General features: G+C 41.0%; 1 protein-coding gene and 1 long non-coding RNA gene across 10 annotated transcripts in view; one reads left to right on the top strand and one right to left on the bottom strand.

Annotated features, from left to right (window-relative positions):
- Window positions 1-24,238, top strand: part of LOC309638003 — a 789,902-nt gene that overhangs the window by 611,768 nt on the left and 153,896 nt on the right. The window lies entirely within an intron of this gene.
- HIVEP1 (HIVEP zinc finger 1) overlaps window positions 781-24,238 on the bottom strand; it is a 144,137-nt gene continuing 120,679 nt past the window's right edge. For 8 of the 9 annotated variants that reach the window (XM_082413244.1, XM_082413246.1, XM_082413245.1 and 5 more), the window contains 3 exons: window positions 23,774-23,875; window positions 4,113-4,624; window positions 781-2,519 (listed from right to left, as the gene is read on the bottom strand). In XM_082413244.1, the coding sequence (XP_082269370.1) occupies window positions 1,347-2,519; window positions 4,113-4,624; window positions 23,774-23,875 (1,787 nt within the window). In that variant the 3' untranslated portion in view covers window positions 781-1,346. The remainder of the gene's footprint in view (window positions 2,520-4,112; window positions 4,625-23,773; window positions 23,876-24,238) is intronic. The other variant, XM_082413251.1, reaches the window with a different exon arrangement.

Genomic DNA, 24,238 nt, shown 5'->3' with positions numbered 1-24,238 from the left:
TCGTATTGCTGAAATCTTCACAGCATAGGCCTTTAAAAACATGAACACGTTGCCTTAATAATGTGCTAAGTATTCAAATTCCAACATTAAAACATTTTTTTCACAAATGAAGCATCTACAATGCTCAGGTAATAATGCAAATCACTGCACTGCAGCGGTAATTGTGGGTACCCTTCCCATTTTTCTGAATAAGTTAAACCTCTCAGGACAGGGAGTAATCGTTTCTAAAGAGTCAACTGAAGTAATTTTGAAGTCTGAATTTGGTTCTTCTGTAAATCCCGGACCCCCTGTAGTTTGGTACTGGACAGACGTCTCCAGGTATAACGATCAGGGCTGAGGGAAAGAAGAGGCCAGGCTCAAGCCCAGACCTGGGTTGATGCCTGAGGTTCGGGGTTTCATGTGCCTCACCCAAGCCGAGCTCTCCGGAAGACTGTTTTGTAACTTATTTTACAATTCCCAGAAGCTGTCATATCCACCTTTAGGGACTTTGCCCATTTCTGTCCGCATGCTATGTATACTTACAGAAAATGTTCTCAAGTACTGAATCTCCTCGTAAGTTAATAGCTACAGAATTATTCCTCACAAGTTGGAAAAATTGGTCACTTGGCTAAATGGATTTCAGTGAGTTTCACACAGCAGTAACACCACTATAAAGCCCCCATTTCTCAAAAATACGGGTGGAGGGGGGCGAGTGTGGAAGGAATGTTAACCTAGGGCTATCTTCCGAATGTAGGTTGCTGGCCCCTACATGACATAAAGAAAGCACAACTAAAGCGATAGTAAAGTCAGTAAACGATATTTTACTGAAACATAACACAGAAACTCTGTCTGAAGTGTAAAGTTACTGTCTTACGCAAGAAGGACAGACCCATTTTCAAAGACTAATATGAATACAATAAATATGGAGGTCACGTACTAATTTATACACAGAAACTGTCCCACAGCCATAAAAATTTATATTTAACAGTGCAACATATAATTTAATCACTGGATTTATTTGACAGGTTTTTTTTGCTAAACACAAATAACTACCTGGTTTTCATATACATATATAATATATATTTTATGTATATAGATATTCAACAATCTGTACAGTTTCTAAACATAAAACTCCTAAAAGGCACAATTGTCTATACAACATGTACAAAAATGGCTGGAGCTGACACAAAACAACAATTATTGGTCAAAAGTTCATGATTGCACAAAGATTAGTAATGTCAGAAAAATGTGCTTTAAGGAAAGGAGGGTTTTCAAAGAAACCTGTTAAGTGTTCTATAAAAAAAAAAAAAAAAAATTCCAGAAAACCAAAAACCAAACAAAACCCCAAACCCCCAAATAAAACGCCCCTAGGTTGCGATCACGAGCCTGTCCTCGTCCTCGTCGCTGCTCACATCGCTGAACTGCGCGGCCTGCCTCCGGGTCGGGGGCGGGGCCGGGGCTGGGGGCGTGGCCGGGGGCCGGGCCGCAGGTCCCTCCCGGTCCAGGGGGCGAGGCTGCCGGCCGGACGGCAGGGGCCCGGATGCTGGTTTGCCCGGCGCGGCAGGGAGTTCGTGCCGGGGCTTCGGGAGATTCCCGGAGGCGGCCGTCCCCGCGTCCAGGCGACTGGAGCCGTCCCGCCTGGCGTGGTCTCTGGCCGGGGCAGGTGGATCTAGACCCTTCGGTGCGTTTTCCCGCGGGACTCGGGGCGAGCCCTGCGGCGACGCGCTCCCGCCGCCCGGGTGCGCACCGGCGGCCGAGGGCTGCTTGGGCGGCGCCTCCCGGGCTCTGTTTGGGGGAGCGGGCCTCTCGGGGGCTCCCTGGGCGTCCACGGTGACCTGGCCGACGGAGGGGATCAGCGTGGGCAAGGCGATGTTCAGGATCTGGAGGCCCGGGATGGGCGCCGGGGGGGCGGGGCCGCTCTGGGAGGAAGGGTTGGCGGTCACCACCTGCAGCCCCACGGCGGCGTTCAGAGCGAGCCCGGGCGGGCGCACCTGCGGGCCGAGGTTCGCGCTGGCCAGGCCTAAAATGTTGACGGTCTCCATGCTCAGTGCCGGCAGGGGCTGCAGGGCCGGCGGACTCGGGTTCTGCAGGCCCGGCACGCGGATTTGGCCGATGGGAATACAGGGCACCACGCTGCTCAATTCAGCCACTCCGGAGGGGCTGGTAGCGCCGGACACTTCTGCGGTCAAGTCCCCGGGGGTGCCCAAAGTTCTGTGAATGACGTTGACAGCGGGGATCGTGAGTTGCACTGGCCCAGCTTGGATGGGTACGAACGTGGAGTATGTGAGGCCGGCAGGGACCGCCTGGATCCCCCCGACCGGAAGCATATTATATGGTGTCCTTGACTGCAGCCGGGAATGCAGAGGAAGGTGGCTGAACAGACGCGTCTGGGGAGAAGGCAGGCCTGGAGGCGGATGGACAGTGACTTGCTGCTTCGGCTCCTGAGCGCCGGGCCGAGGCGAGGTCGCACAAGGAGGTGCCCCTCCCGGCTGAGGGCTGCGCTCAATGCCCCGAGGAGGAAGGCTCACGGATGACGGGCCCTAAAAGACAAGACGGAACGGTCCTTGATGGCAGAGCTTCCTTATTAGTCACTGAGCTAAAATTTTTAGCTCCCGTAAAGTCTATTCCTCCTGAGGTAAAAGTATGTACACTTGTATTTTATAAAAATGATAAGCTTGCTAAAAGTTGTATTTTGATTTAAACAATAAATTTCCAACTTAAAACCTATTACACTCTCCATCTCTTTACAAAGGTCAGCAACAAGTTTTGTAGAGTACTTTACATTTTTCAAACAAATTTCCTGGATATCATCTCAGTTATACCGAAATTAACCCTGAGAGGGGGCCATAATTCTTCTTCCATTGTTGTTGTTTTTATTATTGCTGGCACCACCGGCTCCACCCTATTTTAGAGATTAGGAGCTATTGAGAAATTTTGAGATATTAGTTGGCTATGAGTTATCGACTCAGGGGGAAAAAGTAACTGGAGGACTCTTCATTTATGAAATAAAGAGCCGCCATTAACGAAAAGGTCTGCAGTTTTCATTTGTTCATTTATTCTAAGTGTATGAAATGTCTACTGAAAACCAGATTTCCAGCCATTGGCAGGTGTGTGAGAGATTTGGGGATAGAGAAGGTTAGAGCACAGGTGACTAATATGAAAGTAATGAAATGTGAGTAGAAGGGATAAATCTCACCAATGCTCCCTTCCACCCAAGATTATCATATAAATATTAGCTTTTTCGTGATATATCCGTATTATAGAACTACATTAATGTATATACTAATTTAATTAATGTTACTTAAATAGGAACGTAATTTAATTAAATTATATTAACGTAGGATAGGCTACAGAAATCCAATCTTTTCACAGTCTTTTTAGTTTTCTCCAGTGTTACCCAGCAAACCAAAATCTGCCGCATTTAGAAATAGATCCTATTACAATTATCAATGCATACCAGAGGTAAAAGAACTGTCAATGAGAGAGAAGAAAGGATTCCTCACAAGCCCACCAGGGTTTGTAAAAGCAGGAAATCATTACAGCACACATGGAGGGTGACTTTCCAGAGGCCTGAGTCTGGCCCTGAGCTAGTTCTTGGGCAGGAAGCTTTCCTAAGCTGTCACAGCAATTTGATCATTCAAACAAAGTGAACTTCTTAATATGTTTTTTGGGTCACATTAACTTTGCCATGGAAACTGGTAGCTGCCTGCTAACAGGGGCAAAATGCAAAATGTTCAGATAATTTAGTGCAAATCCATCACATCGATGCCAGTGGAAGATCATCTCAGAGGAAGCCGTGGAATACGTAGGTCCCAAGACTCACATTCTCTGTTGGCACACACGTATTTTTTATTCCAAGATTTTTTTTTAAAAAAACCAAATAATAACAAATGAGTATACTGTAAATATACTGGTTCTTTTACAGACTTATAATACAATATACGAACTCTGACTGAAATACCTAACAAGAATCCGAAGGACAAAAATGTCCTTTGGCCTTAAATCAAACAAAAACATAAGGTTAAAGAAACTGACTTAGCTATAAATGAGTAATTTAAGTGCATTGATTTCTTAAGTCATTAGGTTCCCCATATTAAATAGGTTAAACGAAAAGAAAACCACCAAGTTATTACCTGTGTTAAAGCAACAGCCTTTCCTGCCACAGAACTTCCCAGGATCTCTTCGGATTCGGGACAGTCTACAGACATCTGGTGACACGGGGACCTGGGCGCAGCCTCAGGTGACCTGGCAGAGTCTCCAGGAGCGGCCACCTCACCCTCGTCCCCCGCAGCCCGCTGCCTGGTCCTCACTGGTGACCCCGGCTTCCCGCCGTAGTCTGACTGCACCGTGCTAAGCACGGTCATCTTGGTGGGCAACGCTCTCGGGAGAACATCCATCGGGTCCGTGTGTCCCCCAGAAAAGCAATCAGGAATCCTGACGTCCTCGTCAGCACCCCGACAGTCCTGGAGGCTGCTTCTGGCCGGAAGGTGCTGCGGGCTGGCCGTGGCCGAGGGGGCCGCCGACAGGACCGACTCGGCCTGGCTGTCTTCATCCTCGTCTTCGTTCTCGTTCTCGTCCTCATCTGGGCCATCGGATTCTTCAAGGTCATATCCAGACCGCTCGTAACTGAATCTTTGTTTTTCATCTGATAAAAACAACCGAGAGGGTATGTTATAGAATGCAAGTGGTCGAATGCAATCTTTTCTTTTTTATAAGCTTGGCAATACTGTGAGGAATGTTCAAGGCAAGGGCTCTACCCATAAAAAGCCTACAGTTTAGTCGAGGAGAATGACATGGGGAGGTCAGTCTGTGCAGCAGGAATCAGAGGAGTGAGGCGTGGCCAGGGAGGCTTGTTAAGGATGCAGAACGTGAAATGAACCTCACGGGAGCAGACAGGCAGAGGGCGATACACAACGAAAACCAGAAATAAAGGCCTCAAATATTATACTCGTAAAACCTGCAAAAGAAGACTGAACTATATAAAGAAAATTAACAAAGAGTTCACTGCAACTCTTTTTCTGAGCTCTTTTTCTCTATCTACTTGTTTGCATCTCCCTTTTATTGAACAAATGAAAACAAAACCAAAAAAATGATGGTATTTCATATTTGCAAACAGAATAATTTTCCTTTACATTTGAATAGTAGTTTAGGCATATTTCCACTGTCCTCTGAGTAGTAATATTCTGTAATATTTAATCCTTGTACTTTTTTTTTTTTTTAACTGAGAAAGGCACTAAATTTTCCCATCATTTTTTCCTATAATGACTCAACCCACTTCTCACAGGAAGGGGAACATTAATTCAAAGTCATTAATATCAGCCTTATAATGTCATATGAGACTATGTTTAACAAGGAATATTCAAGATAATCCAGGGAATAGTTTCAAATATCTCATAAGCTCACGTGAAATTTGATTTAAAACCTTATCTATTCAAAATCTTGCAAAATTAGAGGTACTTTCCCTTAGAAAGCTAATAAAGTTTAAAAAGTTAAATGGAGGAGGAATGCAAAATCTCTACCCCAATTCATTGTCACTGGGCTATAATAAAGAAGGCATCAGACCATGTTCAACTTAGCTGTGATACACACTGCAATTTATATGTTCTTTTTGAAGAGAAAAAAATGTAAACAGAGAAATAATTAATAGGTATATCTACTGGGTTTTCCAAATGGCTTGCATATTAATTTACTACTCTTTCTATATTACAAAGATAAGTTCTTAGAGAAAAGTCTTGAAGCATCAACACCAACACATTTGAGGATGATTATTTCTAGGAGATAGAACAGACTAGAACTTTTATGTTTTTTTATCTCAAACATATGTTACTTTTATAATTAAAACATTCAAACACAAAACATATACATTTAGATTCCTTTAATATGTGATTTCATGTCTTTTGATTTATGGGTTCTACAATTTTGCTGTAAAATCGTACATAAAATAACACCAATCTATTGAATCCCACCAGATGCCCATGCTGGACGTGGAATGGGTGATTTCCGGGTAGATGCCCTGCCTCCTGCCTCACAGATCCCTCTCTGATACCTTGTCTGATGTTTGAAATGCTAAAATTAGAGAGTCTTTCCCCCATATATTTTGAATTTGCCACATGAATGCCGAATCAGATGTATTTTTAGAGATTTTAATACGAGAAAAAATTTTTCTTTCAAAGGAGAAAGTAGAAAAAAATCAAAACAAAACAGAAGAAACCGGATGACTGACGAGAGGGAACAGGTTACTGGAGAGGGAGGCTGATTTCATCAGAGCCAACCCTGCCACAAAGCCTGACTAGGGTGAGACTTGCTTTATCGTAAAAGCTATTACTTCTTTTTTTTTTTTTTTTTTTAAATAACAGGCCTAACTTTAAATTTATGACTTTCCTTAAACCCATCATAAGGTTGAAGTCCCAGGCAATCAAACAGCCCAAACTCTAGAGACAGTGTCTGTAGGAAGAGAGGAGACACATGCTTGTGTCATCTGGGGCAGATGCAGCAGGACACGGGTCGGGGGAGGTCAGCTAAATGGTTGACAGACTGGTTAGAGCCAAGCGTGGGCTGGGAGGGCTGTGTGACTCCTCTGGGGCTACATTCTCTTGCAGGCTCTATGTCATGAACACCATATTCAAGCACTCACAGAAAAGAGCACTAAGTATCCACTGTGGTCCAGATCCGGGGGAGAGGAGCAGCATTTAGGAGGGGCAAGGAAATCCCCCTAGGTCCATCTCCCCTCTCTCCACTAGGGAACAAACACTTGGTCCTGTGAAGAGGAGGGCAACAAGCATTGCTGCCCTTGGGACTTTGGTGAACACTTACTGCAGTAGGGAAAGGGAATGAATAACAGAAAAAACTCAACTCTACTCCTTAAGGAGGGACAAGGTTGCCAGCTGAGTCCTCCACAACAGCTGAGCTAGGGAAGGAGAACAAGAGGGCCACAGTCCAGAAACCTGAGAACATGGTGCACGTAGAAGGCTGAGGCTGCATCAGAACAGAGGTGGCATCCCATCCTCCTCTTCACCCACTAATGCCAAGTTAAGGAGCTTGAAATGAGAGGTAACAGCAAAATACTGCTGGAAGAGGACCAGGAGAAGAATAGAATGTGTAGAGCGCCCTCTCTGAGGCATAGCACAAAGGAAAGACCTAAAACTGGAATGGAACAAGCATTTCTCTTATAATCCAACCCCCACTCCAAACAGGAAGTGACTCTATAGGAATCTGAAGCCTTTGGTGCTCTGATGGTAACCTTAACAACAACAAATCTCTCCAACCCAGTCCAACTCCTGACTAGAAAGGCTCTAACTCCCACACAAAGGGCCTTGCTAGGCATAAAAACCATTTACATTAGTCTCTACTGTCTTATGCAAGATGTCTAGCTTTCAACAAAAATGACAAGGCATACAAAAAGGCAAGAAAAAACATACACAGAAGAGGAAAAGCAATCGGAACCAGTCAGATATGATACAGAGGTCAGAACTTCCAGAAATTTAAAAATAATTGACCAATATGTTAAAGGCTCTAATGAGAAAGGTGAACAACATATACTACCAAGTGGGTATTTCATCTGTGAGATGAAACTATGAAAAAAAAAAAAAAAGAAATGCTAGCAATGAAAAAGACAGTAACAATGATAAGAAAAGAAAGGAAAAAAAAAAAGAAAAACCAAAACCAAAAAACCCCAGAATTCTATGTTCTATGCTCATTGAAAATAATTTTCAAAGATGAAAGAGAAATACAAACTTTCTTAGAAAACAAAAACTGAGGAGATCCACTGCCAGCAGACCTACTTGATGATAAACGTTAAAGGAAGCTCTTTAGGCACAGAGAATATGGTATCAGATGGGAACTCATATTTACCCCCCAAAAAAGAAAAGCAACGGAAATAGAATAAATGAAGATAAAATTTAAAAAAAATTTTAATTGCTTGTTCTAAAAGATAATTTAATGTCTACAGTAGCAAAAATGTACTATATGTTTATAGCATGTGTAAATGTAAATGATATGACAATAATAGCACAAAGGATGAAAAGGAGGAATTGTGAATACACTGTTATATAAAGTCTTTACACTACATGTAAAGTAATGGAATATTATTTGAAGGCAGCCGACTAAATTTTCTTAAAAGACACAAATAAGTCAACAGAGGAGAAAAACAGAACCATAAAAATGCTTAATTAAGGCATAAAAAGAAGGAAAAAATGAAGCAAATAGGAAACAGCTGGCACGTGATAGATTTTATTCCAACTACATGAAAAATAAAAATAAAAATAAAAGGAATGGTCTAACACATGAATTTAAAGAGAGAGAGACTGCTAGACTGGGTAAAAAAGCAAGTCCCGAGTATATATTATGGATGAGAAATCCATTTTAAATATAAAGACATAATAGATTGAAAGTAAAGTTTGGAGAAAGATATACATTTAAAAATTAAAATACAGCTGCAAAAACTATACGCTAATATCAGAAAAAGCAGACATCAAAACAAGGAATATTATCAAAGATGAACAGGAACATTATATAATGATAAAAGGGTTACCTTTCCATGAACATACAACAATCCTAAATGTGTAGCAATGAAACCAGAACTTCAAAATAAATGAGGCTAAAACAAAAAAGCAATAAACAAATCCACAATTGCAGTTGAAGACTTCAACACTCTACCCTCAGTAATTGATGAAACAAGTATATAGAAAATCAGTAGGAACACAGAAGACTTGAAAAATACTGTCAACCAACTAGACCTACTTAACAGTTACGTTCCACCCAAGGAGCAGAATACGCTTTCCTTGTAAGTGTACGTGGAACATTCACCAACGTGTATATTCTGAGCTACAAAGCCAACCTCGACAAATTTCAATGAATAGAAATCATACTTACGTTTCTGCTTGAAAACAGAATAACCTAGAAATCGGTTACTGGAAGATATCTGAACAATCCCCCAATATTTCAGAATTAAATAACACATTTCTAAATAATCCATGAGTCAGAAATGAAAGTCTCAAAGAAAGTCAGAAATATCTTGAACTGGATAAAAACCAAAATATAACATTAAAAATTCGTGGGATGGGCTTCCCTGGTGGCACAGTGGTTGAGAATCTGCCTGCCAATGCAGGGGACACGGGTTTGAGCCCTGGTCTGGGAAGATCCCACATGCCGCGGAGCGACTGGGCCCGTGAGCCACAATTGCTGAGCCTGCGCGTCTGGAGCCTGTGCTCCGCAACGGGAGAGGCCACGATAGTGAGAGGCCCGCGCACCGCGATGAAGAGTGGCCCCCACTTGCCGCAACTGGAGAAAGCCCTCACGCAGAAACGAAGACCCAACACAACCATAAATAAATAAATAAATAAATAAATAAAATTAAAAAAAAAAAATCCATTGGTCTACCCTTATAAAAAAAAAAAAATTCGTGGGATGCAGCTGAAGCAGTGGTTAGTGGGAAATTTATTGTATCCAACATTTCTATTAGAAAAGAAGAAAGGTCTCAAATAAATAATCTAAGTTCTCAGCTTTAGAAATTAGAAAAAGACAATCAAACTTAAACCGAAAGCAAGGAGCAGGAAGGAAATAATAGAGGTATCTTTCAAGTGGCCAGTGGCTACGAAGCTATGGCACATCAATACGACGGAATACTACTCAGCAATAGAGAGGAATGAACTATTGACGCCCACAAAAACATGGACAAATTCACATGTATTCTGCTAAGTGAAAGAAGCCAGACCCCCAAAGCTTCTTATTTTGATTCCTTTCATATGACACTCTGGAAAACATACGAATACAGGGAGGAAAAGACATCAGTGGCTGCTAGGGGCTGTTGGGCGTGGGGAGGTGTTCATAAAGAAGTGGCGCAGAGGAATTTTGGGGCGATGGAACTGTTCTCTGTGGAACTGTGGGGCTGGACACACAATTGTACACATTTGTCGAAAACCACCGAACTGTGCACCCTAAGGTGAATTGTAGGGTGTGTAAATACAAACATAACTAACCAGGATGTGGTGGAAATCTAAGATGAAATGCAAGCTGAGACAGATGGCTGAGTACAAATGAACTCCACAATCACGACCTAGGTAGCCCTGGCAAAGGGGGTTCTGACCAGACAATGTGAAGGCTAAAGACAAAAAGAGCTGCACAAAGACACTATGCTGTGATTGTAAACCTGTTTTTCACAGGTGGGTCAGCATTTCTGGAACTAGTTTATTGGTATGCTAGAGCTGAACAAATAAGTGAACATACCGTAGATGAGAACCAGGTTTCCCACTGTTGGTGAAAGAAACAAAAAGGAAATGGAGCAGGCTAAAACAAACTCTGTGGGACTGGACCGGAACTGGAATTATCAGTGTGGACTCACGTTCTCATTTGTGTGTGTGTGTGTGTGCGTGCGTGTGCACGTACACATACACAGATACAGAAATAAACACAGATGTACGTATATGTACGAGTTAGCATAAATATGCATATTTCCCAGCTCTATCCAACGAGAGGGGCTAGAAGCAGTGACAGGTTAGTAGCCAGAAACACACCACCTAGCGGCTAGATCTTGGTTCCTAAATACCATTCTCCAGTAAAGTGAACCAGGGGTCCCTGGGGAAGTGGTGAATTCCATGGCTGGAATATCTTGGGTGTCAAAAAGTAAGGAACTGGGACTTCCCTGGTGGCGCAGTGGTTGAGAATCCGCCTGCCAATGCAGGGGACATGGGTTCAAGCCTGGGTCCTGGAAGATCCCACATGCCTAGGAGCAACTAAGCCCGTGCGCCACAACTACTGAGCCTGTGCTCTAGAGCACACAAGCCACAACTACTGAGCCTGCATGCCACAACTACTGGAACCCACACGCCTAGAGCCCGTGCTCCGCAACAAGAGAAGCCACTGCAATGAGAAGCCTGCGCACCGCAATGAAGAGTAGCCCCCGCTCACCACAACTAGAGAAAGCCTGGGCGCAGCAACAAAGACCCAACACAGCCAAAAATAAATGAATAAATAAAATAAAAATTAAAAAAAAAGTAAGGAACCGCTTAAAGAAAAAAAAGCAGCCGCATGTTGAAAGGGCACAGGAACAGACCTCAAAGAGCTCTCAGTGGTCAATGAGAACTTGAGCTACACAATAAATAACAGAACTGGATTATAACCCAAAGAATAAAATACATAACCTTGAGTCCATACTGATGTAAATGAATGAATGGATGAATGAACTAATGGAGAAGTGGTAACTTTTCCTTGCAGAAAAATTCTAATTGATAAATTAGAACACCATAGCAATACTTACCACAGGCAAAATCCATCAATGCATAAATAGGGTATCTGCATAGTTTTAAAGTATCTCCGCAAATATTTAATATTTATAAAGGGAACAACAGTAAGTTTACAGTAGCTAGTCCTGGCAGACATCACCTTAGCCAAGTAAAGAAGGTTAACATGACCAGTAATACATACTGGCATACTGTACCCCCGATATGATGCACTAGGAAAAGCATAACCACCCTATGGCGCCTCCCCAATAATGTATAACCTCAATCCAGCCGTGAGCAGGTATCAGAAAACCCCAAATTGAGAACATTCTACAAAATAACTGATCAGTACTCTCTATAAATGTCAAGGTCATGAAAGACAAGAAAGACTGAGGGACACGCTGGAGGAGCCACGACGACTAAGTGTGACGTGGGATCCTGAAGGAGAGCCTGGGACAGGAAAAGGACATCAGGGGAAAAACTGGTAAGTCCTATGCTTTAGTTAGCAATCCTGTGCTGAGGTTAATTTCTTAGTGTTGACAAATGTTCTTGGTTATGTAAGATGCTAGCACAGGGGAGGCTGGGTAAAGAATATACAGGAACTCTCTCTACTAGTTTTTTGACTTTCTACAAAGACCAAAATAACCTTTCAAAAAATGACATCAAGAAAAAACCTATTTGCCAATGCTCCAGGACCTTTATTTTAACTCTACTGACACCAATATTCTGTCTCATTCAGATAAGCCTGCACAATCTCCATCTCCCTGCTGTTCTTATTATACTCATCAAGACTTCTCTTTCTGACAAGCAATTTTTTTCTTTCCCATTATTTAACAGGAAACTATTAATTGAAACAAATTCCAACACTTCTCTTGTTTAATTTAAAGGCACAGGTAATTTCTCCAAAATACATCCTAACACACACACACACTCTTTAAATATCTGGCACCTAACACTATTCTTACCTGGTATCTTGTACCTATTCTTGCAGTTCTTATCCGGTTGTACGTGTGATGCCTGAATGCCGCTTCTCCGGTTCTAGCCGTGGAGACCGCGAGAGCACTCGGCTTTAGTACTACAGACGGACCGGCGCTATCTGATCACAACTAAACAAGGGCTAATTAAGGACCTGACTTTTTCTCAGACAATGATTTTAAAAAAATTTAAAAAGCAGTTAATTGTTTTACAGTGTGAAGCCCGCAGCTCAGAAGTGTCAGAGCCAAGATTTAAACCCAGGTCTCCGCATTCAGATGTCATATTATAAAAACCTAACCACAGAATGATCTGAAAGAAGGTCAACAATGAATCACAGTCAATAACCTAGCTTATAAATATGCATGAGTGAGCTGAATATTTACAGGTACAGACATTAAAAGCTTCAAGTAATTATTTCATTATGAAGAGTAGAACATATAAAATACAATCCCCAAGGAGAATGTAAATAACCTTTTTAATTTCACAACAAATACACTGTATTTTACAGTAAGTATGGAAGTTTAAGAATAATTAGTTATACTATAAATCTTTAAAGTTTTTTATTTTACATATAGATATAAAATTTCAGTGTATGCAACTTATGAGAAGGATTTATAAAGAATACCATACGCTTTTTAATGGGGAAGGGGGTAAAACGACTTGGTTGCATTTTCATGTTCTTTGGCCTTGATCGTCCCACACTTCAGATCAAGGTTTGCAATATTATGGGTGGGAAGACGCACAGGCTAGTGCCCCTGGACCTTTCTTTCTCCCTGGACAGAGCCACATGCCTACAGCTCACAGAGGACTTGAGAAGAGCTGGGATTCCTTTCTACAGTTTTCCTTCCCCAAGATAAGGACTGAATAATGTTTATCTCTCTACGTGCATTGGGTCGTAAAACTCCTGAAGGGGAAGAACCCTGTCAAAGTTTGGGAACCTAAAAATGAATTTTGGGTCATTACAAATTTGTTAAACAGGGTGGATATTCTAGAGTGACCGGAACAAGATACAATGGATAACTTAAATGAACCTAAGACAATGGCATCCTTTTAAATATCCACAGCACCAAAACAAAGCCCAGACACCTCTGCTCTCTGGATTCATGCTAAGAAAAGTCCTTTCGTATTACTGCCCTGTCCCCTTAACCCCTAGCCCCAAAGAAGACTGTTACCATCCGGTCAGAAGTTGTGCAGGGTAGAAGACCCAGAAAGGAAAAGTGACCTGTCCATGACCACAAGTCAGCAAGGTCAAGAACACAGACTTGTTAACTACTCCAGAACTTGCCATCTCTGACTTTGTGACACTGCTCGTTTTGCTACAGCCTGTTACTGAGCGTAGTAACTACGATGGCATGCTACACTGAGTTCCTATTGTATCAGGGGCTGCCAAACCACAGCTGCTGGCCTCACGCGGCTCCCGCCTGTTCTTTTAAATAAAGTTTTACTGGAACACAGCCAGGCCCATCATTTACATACTGTCTATGGCAGCTCTCCTGCCACACTCACAAAGTTTAGTTGTCATGCCAGAGACTGTGTGGCCCACAAAGCCTAAAATACTGATTATCAGGCCCTTTACAGAAAAAGTTTGCCAACATTTTACTCTTTATGTTTAAACCTAACAGCCACTCGTGACAGAGCTGATACCAAACTCATTTTACACAGGAAGTTAAGAGACTTAAATACAGCTGGAAAGCATCAGAGTCAGAATTTGGAAACAGGGTTTTTTTGTATTTAGGAGCCTTGTCATTATTCCAGTAAGATATACTACATGACGATTGTTCTTTCCTTGGTTTGTACAATGTAGACTGTACTATTCCAGCAGGGTGAAGGCTGTAGCTCACCCCTCTGCATCCCCCAAGGACCCTAGAACAGGTATAAGGAACCCATACTTACTTAACAAATTCATAAATAAATGGTCTGTAAAATTTCTATTTAATTTCTGTCCTCCTAGGTACATTCCCAACTCATTATAAATAAAAATTTCTACTACTCAGTACAATTTTACATATGTGTAAAATTAATTCTTCTATTTTCTGTGAATTTAAATTCATGAGGGAAAAAGAAGGTAAACAATGCAGCAATATTGTTTTTCAAAAGTAATTTATGTCAAACCACTTCCCTAAAGATGTGTTTCAAAATCTGATTTCAGTTGGATGAACCGCGGGCTGCCCTCCCATCGCTGCCCGACAGTGACCCCTGCTGGCCGAGCCAGGCGGGGCCTCCCTCAGACAGGCTCCCCTGGGAGGTCAGCAGCACCTCCCTCAACATTCTGCTACTGCCGTAATTTGTCTGCTTTTGTTTTCCTCATGTTTAGAAAAATTACTCTGAAATCCAGACAAACAAGGGAAACCTGGGGAAAAAGTCTTTTAAAGCATGCAATTACTGCAGTAATGGGTTTTTGTTTCGGGTTTTTATTAAACTATGTTTTCATCTTAACAATATAACGAGCCAGGGTTTAACGTTTGTTAACTTTAGGCAGTAAACCAAAAGGCAGTGGTATCTGCATTGTTCATTAACGACATACACACTTGTTTAACTGTAAGTCCCAAGACCTATCATGGTTTCTTATTGTGCGTGGAAGTTTCTCTTAAAAGAACTAATAATGTTTTCTGTAAACATCCCAGTGACGAAAACATAGTCTACAGGTTTCATTTTGAAAGCACTTCATTTAGAAAAATTCATTAAATTTATTTTAAGGGTAAATGTGATACAGGTTTTAAATCCTGTGATCCAATGCCATCCTCTTACACGCATCATCCTAAGTACTTAACCTCCAGCGGGAACCGTGTTTCCAGTTGCACCTTGCCACACTGAATGGTTCTCCCAGTCTGGCAGTGGAGGGCACATGTTAACATTCCGAGCAGTCTGCTGACAAAAACATTCTTCGGATCAAGGCATGAAAAGCAAATAGCCAGCAGCATGACTTTTGACACAAAAGGTGAAAGAGAAAAAGTACTTACTAATACCCCAAGAACACAGGGACAAAATTCCTGAGACTATATAGTTTTGCATGGCAAGAATATAGGGACATGGGCAGCTGGCCGGAGGGATTAGACTTTTCATGAACACCTACTATAACTACAGCTGAGTGGCTAGTTTTAAACTACACGGAAACTTCTTTGAGATGTCAAATGTCCAAATTTTAATGGCTGCCTTAGATAAGTTTACAGTCCCCTCTGCTTGATTCAAAATAAATGTTTCCCAACATCTCTAAATTTACTCCATTTGAAAATCAGAACAAGAATTCATCTGCTGAAGGACGAAATGGGCAGCCATACGGCCCACTGTTTTAAGGGCCGTGAAGAATCAAAAACTCAGGGGTCTTTGCACCTTCATCACATCATCTTCACACTGACCTTTCATAAGCGCTCCATCCACCAGGGAACATGCACGTTCTGCTGGTGAATGACATTCTGAGTATCAAGTTGGTAGAGAGTAGAAAACAGGTTTAGGACATTCAAAAAAAGAAAAAGATTGAAGATAATACCAGGAAAAGAAATACTGTAGATAAGTAGAAATAAATCTACAGTAAACCTTTGATGAAAATAAACAAAACAAGGCAGATATTAAGGAAAAATTAAATATGAACACGGAACAAAAAGACTTGGACTTTTCCCAGAAAACCAGAAGCTGACCAAGACATTACCGAATGGTAATGATTTTTCAAGAACAAATATGGTGGGATACTCTGTAGTAACACTGGCCTTTGGAGAGCCTTTAACAAATTTTGTTGAATAAATGAAAGCTCAGAGATGATATTTCTTGAGGATTATGTATGTGCTACAGAAAAGATCAAACGACCAAGCCCCCCAATTTTTCCTATTAAACCTTAGAAACACTATCCTTAGGTTTCTGGTTGCTATTCTGCAAAGCCTGGCATTTAGAATCAGGGCTCCCAAATGATATCCTCGTGGGTTTTTTTCCTTTAAAAAGTTTACCCCATTTCCCAGATGTCTGAGATAATCAAGGTGTAAATATCTGGAGCAAGTTCTTGCATATCCTGTTAGCACTGGCTGTTGAGGTGTATGTGACTTTCATACAAGTGTGCCGAATCTAACAGTCCTTCCTAAGGTGCTGTAGACTCCACTTCTGACAGAACTGCCCCGCTGTCAATGTGAAATATGAAGGTGGCTATCAAAACTACTTAAGAATTTTATTCAGTATCTAGAGAAGACAATGTCACAAATTTTCGTATTGATCAAGACGATGTGTCTGTGTACTGGTTTCCCAAGAGACACGTGGCTCCTGAACTTGGCTACTTATTTTTCTTTAATCACCGTTATTTGGTAGCCATCTGTAATCTAGCTGCATAATTAAGTGAGAAACTTCGACTGTGTTTAGGAAAGCCTAGGTGACAAAGGAGATTCTGCTGATAAGAGTTTACTCAGTAATTTCATACTTGCATATTTCATATAGTAGATCAGTAACGCCCCTGGATAAATGCAGCCGTGAGAGCAAAATGAAAGGCATCAGAAGAGCCACTGGAATCACTACCTTTTGGGACACAGGTAAGAAATTGCTGTGACACCTAACTGCTGGCCAAACCTTAGCATTTTCCTGAATTTTTATGTAGACACTCAGCAAATGGAATCGCAGTGTGGTTTCTAGCAGTGCACTGTGCAGTGGGCTTAACACCAGAGGTACATTAGATTAAGAGTACGAGAAATGACAGTAGGACCCCAGGATGCCAAAAAGCCCTTGATAAAACTGTTCATCATTGGGGCTTCCCTGGTGGCGCAGTGGTTGAGACTCTGCCTGCCAATGCAGGGGACACGGGTTCGAGCCCTGGTCTGGGAAGATCCCACATGCCGCGGAGCAACTGGACCCGTGAGCCACAACTACTGAGCCTGCGCGTCTGGAGCCTGTGCTCCGCAACAAGAGAGGCCGCGATAGTGAGAGGCCTGCGCACCGCGATGAAGAGTGGCCCCCGCTCGCCGCAACTAGAGAAAGCCCTCGCACAGAAACGAAGACCCAACACAGCCAAAAATAAAAATAAATAAATAAATAAATAAATTAAAAAAACCCCACAAAACTGTTCATCATTAAAGGGAAAAGACAGCAAGTTATGGGTGGAAAGACCCTACATTACACGATGCAATTTCATCACTTATTTTCATTTGTTGGGCCAGGAAAATAGGGAGTACACTGTCAGGCAGCAATCTCGAGCTGGCAGCTGAAGTCTCAAAAGGAACCGCTGCCATGAGCCTGATCCCGGAGAAGGGGGAGGCTTCCAGGTGTGATCAGGGAGGCGGGAAACTCCTACGGGCAGGGAGGAAGCAGGGGGAGAGAGAACCCAGCATGTCAGATCACTCGGCACTGACCAGCTTCTGGACCCCAAGCTTCCTTCTACGAGCAGATGTACACTTCAAAGATTAAAACTATGATAGCTGAAAATATTTATTCTCCCTCCTATTTTTTTTTAAAGTTAGTCACTTCTTCTACTACTACTATATGGCTAATAATTTGTATTTTTCCTTGGAAAATTAAATTGATAGTAAAATGAAACACTTCATAACATACGCCACTACTCCTTACAACATCCTTATGGAGTTGATAAGGGCAAGGTTTTAAAACATACACGGAAACATTAAGGTAGGAAAAAATCAAGTCTTTATCTTTTATGATAGTCTATTCTGTGGAGAAAGTTCTACACCTTGGTGCTGCTGGGTCAGAGTAGAAATGAATTCCAGGAGAAATAATGCTCCCTAATTTAATAAATGAAGAGCAAGATTTCTAAATGAGTCATTATACATATATACATATAAAATTGGGTGTCACAAGGGAAAAATCGTACCAGACTTTCCATCCAAACCTGTAAACTCCATCTGGTAGAGAACGAGAGATGCTGAAACCTTAAGATACTTTGTTTATAAAAACACCCTTTCAGGAAAATTTTTTTTTTTTAAAAAAAAATTTATTTATTATTTAGCCACGCCGGGTCTTAGTTGCAGCACATGGGATCTTTAGTTGCAGCATGAGAACTCTTAGCTGTGGCATGTGGGATCTAGTTCCCCGACCAGGGATCGAACCCGGGCCCCATGCACTGGGAGCGTGGAGTCTTAGCCACTGGACCACCAGGGAAGTCCCCCCAAAAAGATTTTTGCTCTATGGTATTATTTATTATTGTTGCTGCTGAATGGGACTAACCACTTAAAGGAATCATGCTTCTTTTACTCATTATTGTCTAAATTCCCACCATAAAATAAAACAGCAGCAGCAGAAAGAAAAAACAAACAAAAGCTCAGCAATGAAAATTCCTGGGGACACAAATAAAAAGCCCTACTATTTGTTGTTTCCTTGTTTAAAAAACATTTGAGAAAATAATCCAGACTAAAAGTCAGATGTATATGGGACTAAAGAGGTAGTGGCTTTAAATTACTTTAGATGATACAAGAAAAAAAGAAAAAAATCCCTCAGACTTTCTTAAAGGAAGGTGCTAAAACTCCCCTGCATAGTAGGACCTGTCCCCCAGCGCCCTGCCCAACTCTCTCATCCTGCCCCATTTATACTCCTGATGCCCTATTCCCCTCTCCCAACCTCTGGGCTTTTGCTCAACAACTCTCTCGGTCCAGAGTGCTTGCCCTCCTTTACCCCACGCCCTCATCAATACTTTTTCAAACAAAGCAATATATGGATCATTATATTTTGATATATTTCCTTTCTTTTCGTTCTCCTGGGATACCCTTAGTCATCCTTCTGTTCCAGACGAGGCCATCACTGTCCTTCCCAGATCCCAGCCTTGAGGAGTGAACCCTGCCAAGTCCCCACATCACAGCCACAGGCGAGGAGCTCCTGAGGGCAGTGACTATGGACATACTAGACAGTTGCTGCGGTGCTAAATAAATAATCAGTCACAAAGAGAATAAACTCTTCTTCTCTGGAACCACTGAAAAATGGAACAGATATTTATCAGTCTGCACAGATCATTACTGAGGATGAAAAAACGGAATCGTCAGGATAACTTAAAATATCTCCCAGTCTTCTGATCTAATAACCAATAAATAACAAATTAACAAATGAATGGCCATCATCACTTTGAAAATTCCTATATCGACCACGGCTAAACCATGTAAACACTATTCACAGGTAAAGGCATTAAATATTGTATTACAGCTACCATTTCATTGTAGTGAAGGAATTTAATGGAAAACTAGTATATCATATTCTAAAAACAACAATGTTGAATGATTTCCTGACAGATTATAGGTCGCTTTTTTCCAGTCACCCACTCAATCTACAACTATTTACTATCTATGATTTGCCGCTAGCCACAATCCCAGCAAGTGCTGGCGATACAGCGGTGACCACAGGGAGATCGCCGTCCTATGTTCTATTTTCTAGTTTAAAGGAACAGATGATGAATACACACACTCATCTGTAAGCTGTAAGTGGCTGTAAGTGCTGTACGGAAAATAATGCCGGCAGGAAGAGGGTGAGGTGCTCTTTTCTCTAGGGAGCTTCAGGAAGGCCTCACTGATAAGGTGACGTCTGAGCACAAGAGCACTGAGAGATGATGGGGTGTCTTGCAGCACCTGGTGGAGGGCATTCCAAAGGGAGGAAAAGAGAAAAGGCCCTGGACAGGGGCCAGCTGGGTGTGCTGCCCACTGAGCCAGGCGATCAGGGTGGTTGCAGCTGAGGGGCAGGGGAGGAGGGAGTGGAGCCGAGTTTCAGAGGCGTGGTGCTCGCAGGGGACACAGACCACGGCTCCGAACGAGACAGGAAACCGATGGAGGGTTTTAAGCAAAGCCATGACGTAACTTTTAGAAACCACTTTGGCTGCTGTGTTGAAAGCGGGCTGTAAAGAGGCAGGGGCTGAACCACGGAGACCAGTGAGGGGCTACTGCAAGCAACTTAGAAGACGTGATGATAGCTTTGACCAGGGCTGGGAGGAACAGGTGGTTCAAAGCGGTAGGTTTCCGAATACATTTTGAAGGAAGAGCCAAAGGTTTTACTGGTGGATTGGAGCCAAAGGACACCAAGTACGACTTCAAGGTTTTTGGTCCAGCAGCTGGAAGGATGGGAGAAGGACTTCAGGGAAGCGTGCTTCTTAGAGTCACATAAGGGGTAAACCAGGAGTCTGGGGCACGTCACACTCTAGATGCCTATTAGACATCCAAGTGGAGATGGTGAGTAGAAAGATGGACATGCAAGTCTGGAGTGGATATTGGAATCCTCAGCATATAGATGGTATTTAAAGTCGGAAGACTGGATGAGACTACCTGGGGAGGGAGCATAGACAGAAGAGATGAGAGATTAGAGACCACAGCCCTGGGCACTGCATTTAGAGGCTGGGGAGATGAGGAGGAGCCAGCAAAGGCGAGTGAAAAAAGAATGCCTAGAATATTCTAGGCTGGTGTTGGGCTAGAAAATGGTACACCTTGCAGACAGGCAGCATCACATTGTGGGCTTCTGCGCTTTCCTCTCTAAAAACACAGACATCTAAAGAATTGCTAAGCAAGATCCCATCTCTAACTACCATCAGTTTAACAGAGTGAAACTTCTTCCCAAAGAATAATAAGATCCAAACTTAGGATAGCAATCAAGAAAATATAAGTAAAGACAGCAGACTATCATCCATCAAATTGGCCCCAAACTAAAATGCATGTAGTATCAGGTATAGTTAAGGGTGTGCAGAAATAGAAATTATCCTAGAGAACAATTTAAAATTATAAAGCAAAATTAATTTTCTAGGTATCTACATACAAGGTGGTACTGTTCATGCAAATTTGGAATACAAACTTAAACAAAACCACATGCTATGTGTGGATATACACACGTATGTTAAATGAATAGAAAGAAAACCCCTAAATGCAGTTAGTGTTTGCCTCTGGGCGGGAGTGCGACGGGCAAGGGTGAGTTAGGGATACTGCACCTAATGTGTAATGCCTTACTTAGCTTGTTTTTTTTCAAAAATACAAATTTATGAAAATACAATTTTCAAAAACACAATTTATGAAAAAGACTTGAAGCAAATGTGAGAAAATATTTATAATCCCCAATTCTGGTGTGAATACATGAGTGCATGTAATAAAACTCTTTGTAATCTTTCTGTATTTTTAAAAAACATCTCAAAATATTTTTAAAAACACAAAAGACAATAATAAAGGGAAAACAAGACCATTTGTTTGAAACAACGTTCGCCACATTTATGCCTATATTCCAAGCCTATAACAAAGCAGAAGTGGAGGAATATATTTTGTTGGCATATTATAAAGAACTATGAGGTATGACATAGCACTTGGCAAAATCCACCTATGTGCTATAATTTACTATTCAATAAAAACCGTGAAAAAACTTTAAGTATACTACTGATAAGTATAGTAATTTTTAAAAAATTAAACAGAAAAAACAGGTAAAATTACCTAGAGTTTTATCAGAGGATCTCATCTGAATTGGGAATTAGGCTATCAAGTTTGAGTTATAGTCTAAGACCTGCTTCAAGCGTTTCTGGAATCAGGTGAGAAATAACAAAAATGAACGGATAGATATGTAAGTCCATCAGTCAGTTGTCCAATCTAAACGATGCATGATAATTAATGGAAACTACACTTAATTCTCCTATGTAAATTTGGGATATAAACACTACCTTCCCTTGACAGTTTAGAAGATTCTACATTTTACTTAATTTTTATAAGACTCATCTTCTTATAGAAGTAAAACACCTAAGAGTATATATTATAATAATAATGCTTTTAATGTTTATACATTTTTCAGAAATTAGTATTTCATATTATAACCTCTACTTTGTGCCTTTTCTAGTCTCTGGGTAATAAATATACTCACTGAAAGCGTTACTCATTTTTCCTAGCTTTTTAATTCTGAATTGCTCAGCGTAATAGCAATAAAGCAAATAAATAATAAAGAGGGATTTTTTTTCACTTAAATAGTTATGGTAGTTAATTTACTGCATGACTACTAAGAGCAGAAAATAAATCAAACAGACTATTTACATTAGAAGTAAATTAGTTAATTAATTTTATTAAATGTATGTCTTTATACAAAGACATCAACACAGAATTCAATTCCTAGCCATTCAAAAATCAGTTTTTAATACGTATGTTCCTAGGACAAAAAAGTTACACATATGTTAATTTGATATATACTTTTAAATCCTGATATTGCCATCCCCGATATGTATCAGAGCATCAAAGTGTCTATGAAGCACTAAAAACCTCCTGATTGTCCTAAGTTTGTTATGATTGTATTTTCCTTCTACTAATAATACATCCACTTATTTCCCAAAATTCAAGTTAAAGGCAATCCTTTCCTTGTGCTTAAAATACGAAATCATATCAACTGTAGCACTTAAGATGTGAGTCACTTCTCTTGCATATTTAGAAACAAATTCAGGCTGATTCATTTAGTGTATTACTGGTTGTCAGGTGGAATGAAAAGCATTTGCTTTTTTTTAACCTGTATTTTCAAAGATGCCCTCACCATTTTCCCTCTGGAAATTTTTTCTACATCAAACTAGTACATACTAACTAAAACATAGCAAGCAGGTAAATGTTTAATTTAGGGTGTTTTTCAAAAAAGCAATAGGACAACTTTTTTTTTTTTTAACTTATCTCTTGTTGATAAATTCTTGGGTTAAAACAAAAAGTCTTACAAGAAAATAAGTCTATTGTCTGATTAGTCAGAACAGATGAACAGCTTTATTTCCCCTCAAAATTGGTTAGAGATAAATACTTCTACTTGTTGAGTTAACATCGTTAAGAAAACAACCAGTTAACCTTCTCAAAATAATAAACAATTTGGGGAAGCAAACAAATGTTTTTATTCCCCAAATATTTCCAGAGCAGCTGCCACGAGCAAGGCACTGCACTGAGGGCTGCGGGCGCAGCGAATACTACTCAGGCATCAGTTCTACTCATGACCCGCTTGAGAATCAGCGAAGAGGTAAGGGAGGAAGCATGTAAATAACAAAAAAAAAAAAAAAAGTTATGGCAGAAAGGGATCCAATACTCTCAGAGAGTGAACTCTAAAATATTACAGGTGTTGAGAAAAGGGAAAAATTGCTTCCCGCAAGTGGTGTGGGAAGGGAAAATCAGAGAAGGCTTCATGACGGCAGTGGATTTGAGCTAGATCTTGAAGGAAAATAAGATTTTGACCAATGCAGACGGGGAGCCACGTCTGTGTGGGGATTGAGGGTGAGGGCTTTATAGGCAGAGAGCCGGATCAGTGTCATGTAAGCAGGAAATTCAAGCATTAGGGCAGGTGAAAGAGAGAGATGAGGGATAAAGGTGAAGAAGTAGGCAGGCATCAGATTATAAAGGATTCTGAGGAATTACTGAAGGTCAAGTGGCTCATATTCTATTTGGTAGGCAAATGGAAACCAATGGAAGACCTGGAGCAGAGGAATAGTATGATCAGACACATGCTTCAGGAAGATTAACTTAACATCAGTGGGGATAGATGCAAAGGAAGGAAGACAAAGGAAAGGTGAGAAAACTGATTGGGAGTCTATCACATAGTATAAATAAGAGGTAATGAAAGTAGGAACTGAGCAGCATCAGTGGGAATGGAAAGAAGAGTATGGATGCAAAGAAAAAAAAGAGTACATTGTAAATAGCATTTATGAAAAATATGGAATAAAGCCTTACCTGATTCTTCTGTATCTTGTTCATCTATTAAACCTACTGAGACGCCTAAATCCACACATTTCTTGCTATGTGTCTTGGACTTCATGTGTTTTGTCAGATTTCCTTAAGGGAAAAGAATGTTTACTAAGCTTACATAGTATTATTTTGCTATTGCATTTGTCAACACTGGCAAATTCCATTCCTATTTCAAGTGAAAGTACAGATTGTGGTTATACAATTCCAATGACTGAAATTTGCTCAAAAAAATAATACTGGTATCTATATGCTGTAATAACCTTGTTATTAGTAATAATCTCTCTTTTTCAAATCTGCCTCCTCTACTTTGATAATGTCTACTTTTGCCTTATGGTTATTATTCTCTAGTCCTTATTTATTTCTTAGAACATTTTATATACACTTAAAGTCCCTTTCAGATTGCACTATGATCTGTGGTTTCTGAATTCTCCACCAGTTGTGTCCGCTGGC

The sequence above is a fragment of the Balaenoptera physalus genome (assembly GCF_965194825.1).
Source record: "Balaenoptera physalus genome assembly, chromosome: 11".
Taxonomy (NCBI): Eukaryota; Metazoa; Chordata; class Mammalia; order Artiodactyla; family Balaenopteridae; genus Balaenoptera; species Balaenoptera physalus.
This window is presented reverse-complemented; position numbering and strand designations above follow the sequence as displayed.